This window comes from Microchirus variegatus (genome assembly GCF_963457635.1).
Source record: "Microchirus variegatus genome assembly, chromosome: 21".
Taxonomy (NCBI): domain Eukaryota; kingdom Metazoa; phylum Chordata; class Actinopteri; order Pleuronectiformes; family Soleidae; genus Microchirus; species Microchirus variegatus.
In genome coordinates this window covers 7,133,395-7,149,588 of record NC_139822.1, presented here as the reverse complement: position 1 = coordinate 7,149,588, position 16,194 = coordinate 7,133,395, and the positions used below count along the sequence as shown (strand labels likewise).

At 41.7% G+C, this 16,194-nt stretch overlaps 1 protein-coding gene across 1 annotated transcript; it reads right to left on the bottom strand.

Moving 5' to 3' along the window:
- Window positions 1–3,614: 3,614 nt before the first annotated feature.
- Window positions 3,615–10,746, bottom strand: atg10 (ATG10 autophagy related 10 homolog). Its single transcript, XM_083907860.1, has 7 exons — window positions 10,521–10,746; window positions 9,059–9,162; window positions 8,843–8,983; window positions 8,211–8,385; window positions 6,333–6,430; window positions 6,127–6,224; window positions 3,615–4,325 (listed from the first exon to the last, which is right to left on the bottom strand). Exons 2-7 carry the CDS (start codon window positions 9,158–9,160, stop codon window positions 4,202–4,204), a joined length of 738 nt encoding a protein of 245 aa, XP_083763986.1. The 5' UTR covers window positions 9,161–9,162; window positions 10,521–10,746; the 3' UTR covers window positions 3,615–4,201.
- Between the last annotated feature and the right edge of the window lie 5,448 nt (window positions 10,747–16,194).

Genomic DNA, 16,194 nt, shown 5'->3' with positions numbered 1-16,194 from the left:
ATATCTGCAGAGAATATCTATTAAAAATAATTAATTAACTAATTTGGACATAATTTCATCACTGTGCAAAACTAATAGTCGATTTATAAACCTGATTGCGTGTTTTGCATTCTTCTGAAAGTGTTGTGATTGCAGATTACATCAGAATTAGAATACTTTATTAATCCACAGGAGGCATTACAGTTGCTCCATCAAGAGTCGAAATAACAGGCCAAAAATAGAAATGAAGGCATACGCTATCAAAAACAAGATGAGCAAAAAAGACAGATATAACATTGTCTTCACCAGGTTGGCGGTTTCTACTATGCCGTTTTAATTTTAGTTTAGTTTATTGACTTTGCTGTTAGCAATTTTGCTGACTTGAGGAAAGACACAAATTGCTCAAAATAAAAATTGTGTTCTCGTCTTTATGCGTGCATCCCTAGTCATTAGTGTCTGTGCTCTCTAGCGTCACGAGGAATACGTACATCCTTAAATTGTTTATAAAATTCATCCTCTCCTGGTGATTTATTAGACTGTAGAGCAATGGCGTCATTATTGTGCCAAATTATATCTCCTGTTGTCTTTTGTCTCTGAATAGTACTTTTCTGGACCTGCAGGAAAATGTAACTCCCTTGCAGGCCAAAAAAAAAGAAAGAAAAGAAGACAACTTAAAAAAGAAATATTAAGTAACGATACAGTATGTAGTATGTATAGTTTGATGTCCGTTCAGTGTTTTAGATTCTAGGAAGTTGGAAGGAAGAGGGACAGGGACGGTGAACTGAGCGACCTCCTCAGGGAAGACATGAGGCAACATGTCAGAGAGAGGCAGAAGAGAGAAATCCATCCCATCCTTGAAAGATGTGTCCCAAAAAAGTATTTGGAAAAAGTAAAAGAGAGTATGTAAGAGATAAAGGTAAATAGGTAAAACTGTGTTTGTGTGAGGTAAAAAAAAAAGGCCTACAAGGCCCCCCATACACACGCGTGCACACACAAAGTGTATTTTACAATCTAAAGGAAGTGACATTTACACATTTTCACTCACAATTTCAACTACGTTTTTCGGAGATGTTAATTCACTTTTTGGATTGTGATGGTTCCTGCGGAGGTGTATTTCTGCACTACTCACGCATTCAGGCGGTTGCTTTTTGTCGTTGGTTTATTATCGTGGCCGTGTTTCCTTTTCCTTTTTGATTTGGTCTTTCACTTCCTCGTACGCCTCCATGACAGATTTCAGCCTCTGAGGAGGAAAAGAATGCCGCAGTTGTCACGGTGAATCTGAGAATCTGCCGTGTGCGCGCACTGATCCAGGATTGGTCTCACCTGGCTTGATGAATCCGTGTCTGCTCATCCTGGCTTGGTCTTTGTGCAACCAACTACATCCTGAACACCGTTGTTTTGGATTCATTGAACCAGGCTCAGTCATTTATTTATCCTGGATATCTGAAACCTACTTTTGTGCAACGGGCCCCAGCTCCTGAAGAGGCAACTAATACAACACAAATACACACAGACCTAACTGAGGGAGTGTGTCTGATTATTATGACAGGCAGTGAATGAAGATGTTGGGCTGTTCACCTATGGTACAGCTTATCCTGCCTGACAGACACACACTCAGGAGACTAGTGTTGACTGGAATGCCTTGGTGACTGGTGTGTGTGTGTGTGTGTGTGTGTACGGATGCAATGTGCTGCATTATGCCAAAGGACTGTATCCTGTCACGGTTATCAATTAGCTTTCTGTCATGCAGGTGCTCAGAGCTTTTACTATACTCTTCCCATGATAACTGCTGACCATTATCTCTGTATAAGAACACAACATAATAAGAGATAAAGAGGGTTTGGCAGACAAAAAGGACAGATACAAACATATTTACTTCTGCCTTAATAATCCATTGGTCCTAGCTCATCATATGTTTTATTAATTTTTCATTAATTTTCGACTACTGTATGATCAACATGCAGGTAGTGGGGAGCTGGAGCCCAGCCCAGCTGCACAGCACAAAAGGGTTCACCCTTGACAGGTTGTCAGTCCATCACAGGGCAAAAAAACATTCACTCTCACATTCTACGATCAATTAACCTCTGCATGTTTTTGGACTGTGGAAGTCCCAGAGTACCCAGAGAAAACTCACATTGGGGAGAACATGCAAACTGTTGTAATTGATTACTCTTGTCATTATTATAACGCCGTTGTCGTTACTACTAAAAAATGCGTCGCATTACTATATTGAAGGTAGTTGTTTTAATTGAATTGAATTAAAAAAACATTTATTATTAGTGCTGGCTGCTTTTAAAACGGCTTTTAAAACGAGCATTAGCTGCGTTAGCTCCTTTAGCTTCGTTATCGCACTTACAGTCGAACTGATGCGGTCTGTTTATTTAAAGCGGATCTAGACCGGAAGTTCCAATTTTGTGTGTATCTGTGTCATTACCTTGTTTAAGAAGCCCTGAAGGTTCAAAACAAACAGTTCAGCCACTGCTGAGAACGCTGTGTTTTATTGTAATCTCGGGCTCAGCAAGATCTCTGAAAAAACCCGGTCCGGTTACGTAAACAGCGGTTCTCCTGAACAGCAGATCCTCCTGCTCCGGGCACTAGTCCGGGCACATCCAGTTGCGTACATTGAACCGCAGCAGAAGAATAACGTCCGTTGTGGAGGTGTTTCACGAGCGACAGTGTCTTCTGACTCTGGGTCTGACTCCGGGTCAAAGTCATAAAAGGGACTGCGGCGGGGAGTCGTGACGAAACTATTTTTAAACGCTGTGAAAACAATGTTTTGATAATGAGTAGCAGTGCATCCACCGTTCCAGAGGGGGGCGCTGCTCTTCTGAGAGCTGGTGTGCTGATTATGTCACTTCCGGGTATTGGCCAATCACAAGACAGTTGAGAAGGGTCTTCGCTGGCTGACCAACCACAACACACTCTGTCTTCTGGGTGTGAGATTTCTGTCTGAAACAGCGAGGCTGACGAGAGCTTCAATAAGGACAGGTTTCTTTCGGCTCGTTTACAGCAACTAGGAGGTTTTTGACCATAAAAACAAGTTCATGTATGTAAGTAGACCTCCATAACTAACATATTATGTGCAACAGGACCACTCTATGTGAGCTTTAAAGAAAAGCACAAACAGCGCTACAACAGCCTCACAATAAGCGCCCGTTGTCTCCCTCCGGCCTGTGGTTTCGGGGCAAGATTCCCGTGTGCCCGGTCTATAATAGGGCTTGGGCACCGCGTTGCATTCTGGGACGTGGCGGCCATGTTGATGGCTTCGCGAACGTTAACAAACAGCAAGTGAACGAGGAGAAGCAGCATAGTAATAGTAATAGGGAAGCCAGCGACCGGTATGTGGACAAAATCGGCACTCCCTGAGCTTTTTGCTGACACAAGATGCCTCCGCACCGCAGCCGTCAGTTATGGCTGTCAAATCTCCTAACACTGTAACAGTCCCACAAGTACTATATATATATAATACATATATTATATATTGTTTAGATACCTATTATTTATAGTATTGAAAGAATTTATAAGAGTGTAGGTATGGATGTGTGGAGAGACACAGAGATGTTTACCTCGGCACACATAAGTCTCACACTGTCCTTTATGTCAAAGCCGCGATCAGCCAACACCTAATCCCCAGGTAACAGTTTGTCCAGAATCTCACAGTTATCAATTACAGAACGGCAGAGAAAAACTCCTCCACAAATCGGCTCGGGTTTCCTGCTTCACTGCCTTCTACAATTCTGACAATACAGAGGTTTTGTCTACGGCTTCTGTTCTCTAGATCTGTGCATTTTTCTTGCGATTTTTATAATCCTTTGTCAACATGTCATTTTTTTTTTCTCCCAAGACCGCTATCCTGTCAGTTGCGTCGCAACAAATAATTTTCAAATAACATGTACATTTCAAAAGACAAAATTGTATGCTTTACTAAGACAAATGCATCATTGTGTGAATTTAAAAAAAGTGGAAAAACTGCTGATATTAAAAACAAATATTGAGCATGTTTTAAGTGTGCATGATAATCTTCCGGAGTAAGCGCGGAAGTGCTCATATTATTCTCTACCGTTTTGGTAGCTCTCAGTCTCAAAACGGTTGGTGACCATTGTTCTAGACACTTGAATGTCCAGTTGACAGGGCAGTTGCAGTTGATAGTCAAGAATCCATGTCGAGTGTCCTCCATGCTGTGATGCTGAGACAAACAAACAAAGCAGCTGTAGCCTCAGCCTCAGCCTGGCTTGGTGCTGCTGGGTATGGCTGCAGACTGGAGCTGGGTGAAGTACTTTAGAGGGACTTCAAGACCCAGCAAAGGACCCACCACACTGAGCCATGTCAGCACATAGTTCACTGGCCTACAGACACACAATCACAAACATTAGCACTAGGCAGTGATGGGCAAACAACTTAGAAAATGTAATGAGCTACGCTATTAAACTATGTTCAGTTTTTCAGTATCCTTGTTTTTCTGTAGACTCTGAACATACTTTGTGGACCTGGATATAGTCTGTACACAGGCTGAGCATTGTAGTCATCGACCTGCAGGAGCAGCATGACAAAATCAAACAACAGAGGTGAATGACGTCCTCTAAGTCAGCCAACATTGGATAATGTTTCAGGGTAGCCAGATTGTTGGCATTTTTCAATCATTTTTTTATATATATATTCCAGAGGCGGGAGGCAGATCGGCTGAAGGCTCTGGCCCCCATGGTGGTCAGAGGGGCAGGAGGCACAATGAGGCTGATAGATGAGCCAGATCTTAGTGTCCGGGAAGGGGTGTTGGTGTGAAGGAGGTCAGAGAGGTATGGGGGAGAGAGGTTATGGATGGCCTTGAAGGTGAGAAGCAGAATTTTGAAATCGATGCGGGATTTAACCGGAAGCCAGTGAAGCTGTTGCAGAACAGGTGTGATGTGATTGATAGATGGGATCCTGGTGATGATGCGGGCAGCAGAGTTCTGAACCAATTGGAGTTTATAAATGGACTTGAGGGGGAAGACCAATAAGAAGGGAGTTACAATAGTCCAGGCGGGATGTGACCAGGGAGTGGACCAGGATAGCAGTGGAGTTGGGAGTAAGGGATGGGAAGAGACGGTTGATGCTGCGTAGGTGGTAATAGGCAGACCGAGTGGTGTTATTGATGTGGGTTTGGAATGAGAGAGTGTCGTCAAGGACGACACCCAGACTCTTAACCTGTAGGGATTGGCAAACAGAGGAGTTATCGATGGGGATGGTGAAACTTGGGAGTGTTGGCGAGAGTGGATTTGAAACCTATGAGGAGAACCTCGGTTTTGTCACTGTTGAGTTTCAGGAAATTGGAAGAGAACCAGGTTTTGATTTCTTGTAGACAGTTACAGAGGGAGGAGGGCGGGAAGGTGGAGGTGGGTTTGGAAGAAAGGTAAAGCTGGGTGTCGTCAGCATAACAGTGGAAGTGGATATTGAATTTGCGGAAGATCTGACCAAGGGGGAGGAGATAGATAATGAACAGGATGGGGCCAAGTACAGAGCCTTGGGGAACACCAGAGGAGAGGGGAGATGGTTGGGATGTGAAGGTTTTCAACTGGATAAACTGGGTGCGTCCAGAGAGAAAAGATTTAAACCACTCCAAGGGCGTGTCGGAGATGCCAATAGATGCTAGTCTGTCGATGAGGGTTGTGGAGATTGTGTCGAAGGCTGCACTCAGATCAAGGAGGATAAGGATGGATAATAGTCCGGAGTCAGCTGCCAACAGTAGGTCATTAGTAATTTTAAGGAGGGCCGTTTCTGTGCTGTGACGTGGGCGGAATCCAGACTGGAACTGTTCATAAAGGTTATTGCTATGGAGATGAGCATGTATCTGTGAAGCCACTGCTTTTTTCAGAATCTTGGAGATAAATGGTAGGTTGGAGATCGGTCGCAGGTTGTTAAAGTCACTGGGGTCTAAACTGGGTTTCTTAAGTATAGGTGTAACAGCAGCAGATTTAAGAGTGGACGGTACAGAACCAGAGGTGAGGGAGGAGTGAATGATGGCAGTTATCAGAGGTAACAAGGAGGGTAGACAGGAAGTGACTAAGGAGTTAGGGAGGGGGTCAAGTTGACAGGTAGATGTTTTAGATTTGATGTTTTAATATAAACCGAATGCAATGCTTTGTGAGTTTGTCAATGCAGGAACGATTGTACCTGTGCTGATTCTGAGCTGCCTGCAGCACAGGCCTCATGAACTCCTCTGTCCTACAAGGGTGGAGCATGAAGAAAGGCTGACCCAGCAGAGGATGCTCCTGACACACAAACACAGACCAGAATTCAGTGGAGAACAGAACATCAATAGGGTAACATATACAGTATACTGTATAACAAGATGATGGCTGCATCTTTCTATGTTTCACCTGCTGACTGATTGTATTGAGAGGACTGTTTTGTAGTTGGAGTCTGAAGTTTGGATGAACGGAGCGCCACACATCCTCTAATGATAGGCTCCTCCCCTCTGTGACGTGTGAGGAAAAAGCATCAGCAAATTATCAAATAAGGTAACATGAATTCCAAAGACAGTTTAAGTAGTATGTAGTGCCTGTGTGTGTATATTAACATGTCTCATGTAGGCTGTGAGAACAAGTATTGATTGAAACCTTTGTTTGTGAGGACATTTTGCTGGTCCTCACAACTTCAACGGGCTTTTTACGATGATACTGTCCAGGCGCCCATTGATAACTATACCACATATCCTTACCTTGATTGACTCTTTCTCAGGTGTCTCTGGGTATAGAATGAACTGGCCAAGGTCTGAAGCAATGCCTCTGTCGAGATTTTGCCCACCCAATATTAGACACGGATGGCAATTTAAATGGCAGCCATCATGTCTAACATATTTTGGTATAAAACTCACTCCATGGCTGGATAATATTATGACAGTCAATTTCCTCCCTCTAATTCAGAAAATAGAGTCGGACATTGGACAGACACTGGCTCTACAGCAAAAGAAAGAGTAAGGAGCTTAACCTCTTCCTCACGGTTGCCCCCGGAGCAACGTCAGACGCAGCAACATAAGCGTCATAAAACCATGTCTAACTTTAACGAACACAGACATGCTGCATACCCACAGAAAGGTCAGAAACTCAGCTAAAAGCTCATATAAACCATTCTTATGTTCACGAAACATAGTTAAAACACAGATGGATCAAACAACAGGAGCGGAAAAAAACGCCACAGCGCACTCATTGAAAAGTGGCACCGGAGCGTCAGCGTGATTATGTAAACAAAAAAAACATGTGTCAACTGGACAGCGGAGAATCTACAGATTCCAACGGTACCATTTTTATCACTCTACGACCAAGATTCACGGATCCAGCCTCAAAATAAGAGCAAAACAACAACTGACTTTCAAGAAATACAAGCAGAATTGTCGTCTTACATTTGCTGTTTATCAAAACAAGTTATTTCCACCGGAACAAAACCACTTCTCATGAAGAACAACACTTTCCATTGGAACAAATCCCGGTCTGATTGATCATTACAGAGTGACATTAGATCTTTCTGATTAGAGAAGGGCGAATGTCCTTTTGACTCGCTAATGAAGTGATTCACACGCATTTGTGATTCTGACGCACAGACGCTACAGAGCCACAGAGTTGTTATCACGCACCGCACAGGAAGCATCGATTTACAGCGAGTTATCATACTTTTTTTTTTTTTTTTCAAAACTTTTTGGTCAAAACTCTTTTTAGATCTGTTGTGACATGTAAATACAATTAAATGTGTTTTGAACAATTTGGTTCCTAAGAAATCTCAAATGACACAGATGGTGCCAAGCTGTGCCAAAAGAGAGAACGCCCAGACATCTCTTTAATAAAACCTCTGTAATTTCACTCTGCTTCATTTCAGCAGCATCAGACTTTGCACAACTCATGTCCACATGTTGTTACATGACCTCCATGTGTTTTTAAGCTCCTACTGCATATTTTAAAGGTGATATTTGCTTTAAAATGCAATTTTTACAATGCAAAATTTACTCTGACACAGTGGCATCTACAGTGAAACTTACACCTCTGGTGGAATCTCACAAGTGTTATCTTCATTTTGATACCAAGATAATCCACATAGAGCTTGTAACTGCAGAGGTTTACTCTATTTAGTTTGGACATGTCATTTTCGAGCAGGGACGCCAAAAAGAGGGTCAGGGAAGAAGTGGTTAAGTGGAAGGGTTAGGAAATGCATTACGAGTGTTGAGAATGTCACACAAGAATTGTGTGCGTGTGTGAGTAACTCACCCAGCGTAAAAACTCTGAAATAGAGCACAGGGCTCCTGTAGCTGCAGGAGTACAGGATGTGATACTCGTACTGAAGCACCTGGACGCTGTCTTCAGAAACTGTACAGACCCCATCATCACCATCATTCATTTCACCTGAGATGCTGTCAGCATCACATGAGGCAACATGAGCAGACTGTGAGGAAAGAGACAGGAGAGGTCACTAAGCACAGCAGCTTGGTTTGATGCCGTCATCTGTGATCAAATCATTATTTTGATATTAAGGACGAGCAATGGGGCTCATAATAATATCTGGATATTTTTAGGCTATATCCCGATAGGAGATATATTGGGATATAAAGCTGCACACAGGTTGTTTCTCTGGGCTGGTGAAGACCATATCAAACAACAGAAAACAGAAAAAACATAGAGTGAGAAGGGCTGTCCAAATGTTTGACTGGTACTGCACATTATATACACAAATACATGGTGCAGTGTTTCCGACGATTCCACAAATGCGGCTGATGGAGGGTCTACCAAAAGATGTACTTGTAATTTTAGAAAAAAGTAATTGAAAACGTTAACTGGCTAATTGCAGGCATTCAACGAATGTAAATGAATATTATATGATAATTAAATGCTCAGTTATTTACCTTTTTCTGTTGATAAAACTGGGAGTGACAGGAATCACGTGACCCAGAGTCTGAACTGGATGCTGCTTGGTCCCATTCTGGACTCAATTTAATAACAACTGATCGGACCTGCGTCTTCTTTAAGTAGCCCTCATGTGAACCCTGAACTCAGATCAGAAAATCCTATTAACAAAATCTGGTATGCAACAGGCTTTTCTACATCAAATATGTCTTCACCTGGAGAGGCACCCAGCTCCAGTTGTCCCTCAGCTGCTGTGACTGCTGCACCAGGAGCTGGCAGCAGTGATAAAAGGTTTCCTCCAGCATGCCAAAGCTCATCTCTGCAAAAAAAAAACATGGTGGAGATAATACAGGCGCAAAAATAATATGGTGCTTTACTCACCTGTTTACTAAAGTAACCTGCAATTAAATGAATGCTCTTGAATAGGGTTGTTTAGTATGGATATATGAGATTCACATAATCAATGCTGACTTCACCATGTACAGTGGTATGCAACAGTTTGGGCACCCCTGTACATTTCCATGATTTTCCTTTATAAATAATTGGTTGAATAAGACATTTCAGTTAAATATATCATATAGGAGACAAACACTGTCAGAAGACACTGTCGCTCGTGGGCTTCTTAAACGAGGTAATGACGCAGATACACAATAAAAAACTGGGTTAATTGGAACTTCCTGTCTAGGTCCGCTTTAAACCATGTATTTGTAAATAAATGCAAAACCAACTATAGTGAAGTGAATATAGTAAGCTGAAAAGTACAATGACGTAGTTAAAGATTAAAACAATCAATAAAAATGGTTTATTTAATTGACCATGGCTATTAGTTTAAATGTGTTACAGGAATCATGTTGTTTTTCCCTTATATAATTGTATAATTATTATTAGGAACATAGCAACGTGTTAAAGTAGTTTTATAACTCCGGATTCTTTCACTCAACATGTTTATATTCAACTCTAATTCGTGTGTTCATCACATTTAACAGATGATAAGACAAACAGCCTCCCGGGAATCAGTGGTGAAGTGATCGCAGCTCTCAGTGCATCACATGGTCACAGCTCCACAGTCCACATATAGATTGATATTAAAGTCCCACTGTGATTGTATATGAATGTCAATATAATTGGACACTATAGTGAGTATGTACTCCAGTCGTACTTCTCAAGCAAGTACTTTCCATGTAGGCATACTTGGGTATTCCTCTGATGTGTGCTCCCAGCCTGCTGCCTCCTACCACGATGACAATCACACACACACACACACACACACACACACACACACACACACACACACACACACACACACACACACACACACACACACACACACACACACACACACACACACACACACACACACACACACACACACACACACACACGTTTTTGTTGTTTACTCTTTTTTTTTGAAATAACAGTTTGCAGTGCAGTTACTTTTAGTTGTAATATTAATATTTAATTTTTAGATTTTTTTTTATCCTGGTCATGCATACATTAATCTTTGTATGTTGTCGGTTTCAAAGATGTCAGCCCCCTTCCCCCTGTATCCACCCCTCACCTACCCCTTGCCCTTCCCGACGAAATCTCACTCTGAACTGACTTCAAACCTTGAGAGCCCTGTTCTTATAATACATCCACGGTCACTACTCCATGTAACTGAGGCTTTCCAGACTCTACCTGCGTGTTTTGACGTTATCTCCTGAATCCACCGACACGCGAACACCTGAACACGCTGAATCCTGCAGCTCCAACAAACACTGGGCGGATCTCACAGCCACATTAGGTGCTTCTTCTCAGTCTATTAATTCGAGAAAAGCCTGTCTGTCTGTCTGTCTGTCTGTCTGTCTGTCTGTGTGTCCGGGTCGCTTTGGTGTCATGACAGTTAGTGTCGTTTCGTGTCAGTGCACGAACATGAGTAAACAAAATAAACGTTACAGCTCCTCTGTCAGACGGCAGTTATCTTCCGTGTCGTCGTCATGTGACCACTCACTGCGGAAACGTTTGCTTTTTTCTTCTTCTTCTTTCTTATTAATGGCGACGGGTTACAGCTTTTGTTTGCGTATACCGCCACCTACTGTACAGGAGTGTGTTAAAGGGACTGCATGGGATAGACAAGGTCACATTCTCATTAATTTTTTGTAAGAAAAAATATAGCAAAATAATAAATAAAATAAATAAGTAAATACATTTGACTATATTAGTTCCATTAATCTTGTATTCTTTAAGTAACTAATTATTTTTCTCTGTATACCTTGTTATTTCAGTATGTTGTGTATTCCTGTTTCTACTTCCTGTTCAAACATTATATTTTGTACAGTACAATAATACATGCTCAACATCTTTCTTAATTTTACATTCTATACATAGACCATCACTTTTCCCTAATATCTGCAGGGTTGAATTAAGGCCTGTGTGTCCTTCACTCTTAGAAATAAAAAGTGCTAAGAAGAACCATATAAGGGTCTTCGGCTTGTCCTCATAGGAGAACCCTTTTTTGGTTCCTGGTAGAACCTTTTTTTTATAAAGGTTCCACCTTGAACCCTTTTGGAGGATTCCACCAAGAACCCTTTTAAAACCCTTTATTCAGGAAATGGGTTTTAACTGGTTCTCTGGATCAAACTGGTTCTTACCGGAACCATTAGTGTTACCAAGAATGGATGGATTGACTCTTGCTTGAGTGCAGTCCATTTGTCCCTAAAACACTTTAAAAGTTACCAGTGAGTAGCGGCAGCAACTCGTGCCAGCGTCCACTCAGACGGGAAGTTTCAAAATCAAGAGTTAAAGGATTACATGTATGACTTGACTCTGGAGATTATTTGTGAAAAGAAGGAAATTCCACTATGGCATTATTGACCAGTAAGTACTGTCTCAGTAGCTGTTCAGGTTACAGTTTAATTTCAACTGATTAACACACGAAAAAAAAAAATCTGTGGCAAAATATGGCAAACAAGACATATTGAAATAATGCACAAAAAAACCCCCTAAACATTAACATGTTTTATGTATTTATTTTTTTGATTGTTTTCAATCAAGCAAAAATAGTTTCCTGTCTGTGAAATAATCCAGCCCGGTTTTTCCCCCAGATTTTTTCAGACAGAGAAAAACTGAAATCCAACACATGGCTTTATTTACATTTTCTTACACCATATACACATAAAAGAGAAATTAAGTCTCACAGAAGAACTCTTATCAGTCAAAAAAAACAACAACAACACACAAACACTGGAGACAGACACTGAAATGACGATGCTGCCAGAATGGTATTGCCTTTATCAATGCTGATGGTGAGAAGCTATAGGGTGTTCTTGGGTGTGGCAGGGGGTCGAAGCAAGCAACAGAATGGCAGGTCACAGTGTTTGACACGTGTTGGACATGCTGAGGACAGAGTGAGGAAAAGTCTCACCCAGACTGGATTCACTTCAATCTTAATGAATAATTCATTTAAATGTGTTTTAAAGGACAGTCCTGGGTATTTCAAACTTGATACAATATTTTAATTCACATAACATACTGTATAAGACTCGTGTTGTTGGGTTATTGCAATCGTGCTTCCTATCAGTGTGACTAAATGATTAAAGACAAACTCCACAGTTCTTCATTGACTTGTTGAAATACCATCATCCCTTAATGTTTTTGCAAACGATGAAACTAGGACACCATTCACTCAATGATTTGCTTAATATAAACGAAGTACAACTTATGGTTGTATGGTTGTAACTTTTTACAACAGGCTCAGCTTTTGTTTCACTTAACTTCCTCTACTTTTAACTTCATGAGCATAAATAAACATCGGCTCCAGAGCAGTCAGGAGGTGGTACTATATCCTAGAGCGAGTACCCTGGGGACAAAAACACTCTGTTGCGATAAAAATGGAAAATAATTAAAATGGTCAAATAATATTCTGATACAGAATATCTGATATATATTTTGTTTTTGATCATATAAACTAGAAAGTTTACACAGTGTTGGAATCGTTGTACAGAAAAGGTTGGTAAAAGGTTTAACAGCGGGGTCCTCAGACTAAATACTGCATCACTACCCAGCCAGCATGTACATGCGGGCCCCATGAGAGAGATATTCAGGGTGACATTATGGGTCCCGATTATAAGTGTCTATGGCTGAAGGGAGTATCTGGAGGGAGTGATACAGATGAAGCCTGGACGCCAAACATAAGCATTTGTATTCGGATTAAATAAAGAGTTCAATTGTGTGAGTTGAGCTGAACTCCACTCAGTGGAAACACAATTTCAGCCCCCAGGTAGCCACCATGGAAGTCACAGAAAAACCCGCTGAGGAACCATATTGTCAGCCCGTATATACAGTAACTTTTTGGGGGCCCACAGGTCATGCTGGCTCGATTTATTTTTGAGAGTAGGGCCACAGGAAGGATGGTGAGATTGTGTATTAACTAGGAGAGTTGGGTAAACCGAGCAGATATGTTCCTGGATGTGTTAGGTATACAGACACAGTGACAGATGGAAGACACTACTGCATACATACAGATATGACTTCAGGCCTTGAAAGATATTGGCCGCGTTTCCCAGATTCGATCTTTCTTAAGGACTTAAGAAGGCTCTTAAGAAGGAATGGCTAAGAAGGAGCGCTAAGATAACGGGTGTTTCCCAGACGCGTTCTTAACTGCCTTCTTCGGAGAACCGTAAGATCAGGCCAAAGAAGCTTCTTAAGAAGCTCTTAACGAGAGCTGTTCACCACGGTGGTGCTGAAACTGAATCAATCGATGCCAGGCAAATCGATCACCCACCGCTTTATCAGCGCATAAGTCACACACAGCGCCCCGTGGTCCCCCCACACAGGTGCAGTTAGGCTCAGGGGCGCCTGCAGGAATTAATGCTATGGTACGCACGCCCATCAACGTTACACAGCCCTATAAAGACCTTTAGATTTTTCTAGCGTGCCGTTAACGTATGGCGTTTTGACAAGCACACCAGTTGTCTACCTTGTTATCGCCCATCTGGAATAACTCCTCTAGCTTCACTGCGTCCATCCTCCATCCTTTCTATTGTCGTTGTTTATAAGAACTTGCGATATCCATGATGAGTACTGAGTTAGTGGATAAGCTTCACATTATGTGCTGATAACCATATATATATATAAAATAAAAAGAAAAGAAAAGAAAAAATAATAACAACGCTGTTGTTGATTAGCAGCGAGAATGTGCTGTATTGCAGCCATGGTTTCTCACACATGGGGACTTTGGCAACGCCTTTATATAGAGTAGCAGGGTTGTTGATGGGTTTCTTTTATGTGTAGTACTATAAACTCATAAACGTGTAATTCAATAACAGTTTTTTCTTCTCTACTATTAGCCTATGTTTCTTGCGCCAGTGGTCCACAGCTATGAGCGCATTTCAACATTGAACATTGTTTTATTATTTCAAAAAGTGGAGGATATAAATTTCTCTGACGCGGCTTGATCACTGTAGCCTAGAAATCTATACTCCCCTAGCGGCAGGCTGTGATCACTGAACAGTTGATCGCTAAGAAGGCTGTTAAGAGTGGGTCAGCTCGATCTTACGTTTCCTTCTTAGTGAAAGATCTTCTTAAGCTAAGAGCGACTCTGGGAAACACAAGTTCTTCTTTCACATCGTTCTTAAGAGCGCTCCAAAGAAGATCTTAGCGTTAAGAGCTTCTTAACGAATCTGGGAAACGCGGCCGCTGTGTGCAGACAAGACAAATGTGGAGGGTGGAGGTAAAAATATTATCCACTGTAATATACCCTCAACATGAGCAGGTGGAGAATGGCTGTTCATAATTGGCATAACACATTTTATGTTTCGTCCCTATTCTTTTTCAAAATCATTACACACTAATACAGTCACATATACATCACACAGTGTACAAGCATTGCTCTAGCTTTTGACAGACAGAGATCAGCGTCTATTCTAATCATACTCCAATCTGTTTGCAGTCATCTCTCTTCACTAGTGCAGTGTTGTTGTTGCCTCTGTCTCTAGCTTAATCAATCATGTCACTGGACATTAGAAGCACAGAGAGAGTTGTGTGAAGCTGACAGCCTTAATCAGCATTGTGTTAAATTCAAACGCTTGAATTTAACAGACATTTATTTATATTTTAAAGTGACACCCTACAGCTTTAAGCTCTGCACACATCTCACAATTACTGTGAATTCCCAGTTATGATGTCTGTTTAAAGCCAGATGGTAAGTATTTTAAAGGCTACATTGGCTTAAGTCTACATTTTTTTGTGTTGTACTGTATTTGATTGTAATATTAAAAAACACAATTTTGCCTCACCCCTGCCTTTGTGCTCTCCCCTAACCCGCTCGTCTGACCCCCCCCCCCCCCCACCAAAGCTCAGCATCCCAGAGGCGGACTTGACGGTGTGGAGAAAGCATGAATGGTTGTTTGTCCTGTTGTTATCCTGCGATGGACTGGCTGCCCGTGCAGTAGGGTTTGAGCATCGGCATTGCAATGTTTGCATGTGTGATAGTCACATCGCAGGACGTGTGATGTTTTTTTTTTTTTTAGACCATGTCAAGTTTTTGTTTTGCTTCAGAAAAAGCATCTCTGAACCGGCTGCTTGCTCTGCTCTCTCCCTATCTGACCAAAAATGAAATGGCACAAAACTGAAACAATCTTTTCCTTTGCCGTTTTCAAAAAGTTCCCCATGTAAACACGGCTTCGTCTCAGGAAATATCTCAGAGCACAAGACGTTGGTACACGTCCCAGATATAACAATGGAAACAGAGACTGAATGAAATCGAGCCAGGGGATAGTAAGGGAAAAGATGTCTGTTTGTTTACATTTATGCTACGTGCCGTTTCCGTGTGCATATTTAGCAACTTCACATGCCCACTTTTGAGATCCAATTGTATTTACTGCAGGCAGACACACACAGAAGCGCACATACAGAGTCACAGAGCTGTGGATGTGCAGTGCAGTGCAGTTTTCTCCTCTCTTGATGTTAGGATTAACCAATTTTTGCAGCCCCACTGTCTATCCTTCACATGTGAAGAATAAAGTGGAAGACAATGAATGACCGAATGAATAAAAGAACAATCATGTTAAAATACATTGGAAACCATTTCTGATTAAAATGAAACCAACAGTTGCGATGTGCTGAGTGTGCAGGGGTTTCTGGGATGGCTTTGGGCTTTACGCGATAAGGAGGGCCAAACCTTAGAAAACATGTTTTTTGGGGGTTGAAAAAAGACCAAAACTGTTCGGTGTCAAATTTGGGATCACCATCTCTGTGTCCAGTGGGAAATGGGTCTTCACTAGATCTATGATCACAGATGCAGCAAGTGTCTATACGTGTGCACATAGGAAAACATGTTTTCTCAAGACTTCATAACCTGCATTACCAAAGT

Bases quoted from the DNA above. Each gene is read 5' to 3' on its own strand.
- atg10 (XM_083907860.1), bottom strand. From the start codon at position 9,160: ATGAGCTTTGGCATGCTGGAGGAAACCTTTTATCACTGCTGCCAGCTC. The intron at 8,984-9,058 runs GTGAAGACATAT...ATCTGAGTTCAG, and splicing joins GGAGCTGGGTGCCTCTCCAG to GGTTCACATGAGGGCTACTT. The intron at 6,225-6,332 runs GTGAAACATAGA...TTTGTGTGTCAG, and splicing joins TCAATACAATCAGTCAGCAG to GAGCATCCTCTGCTGGGTCA.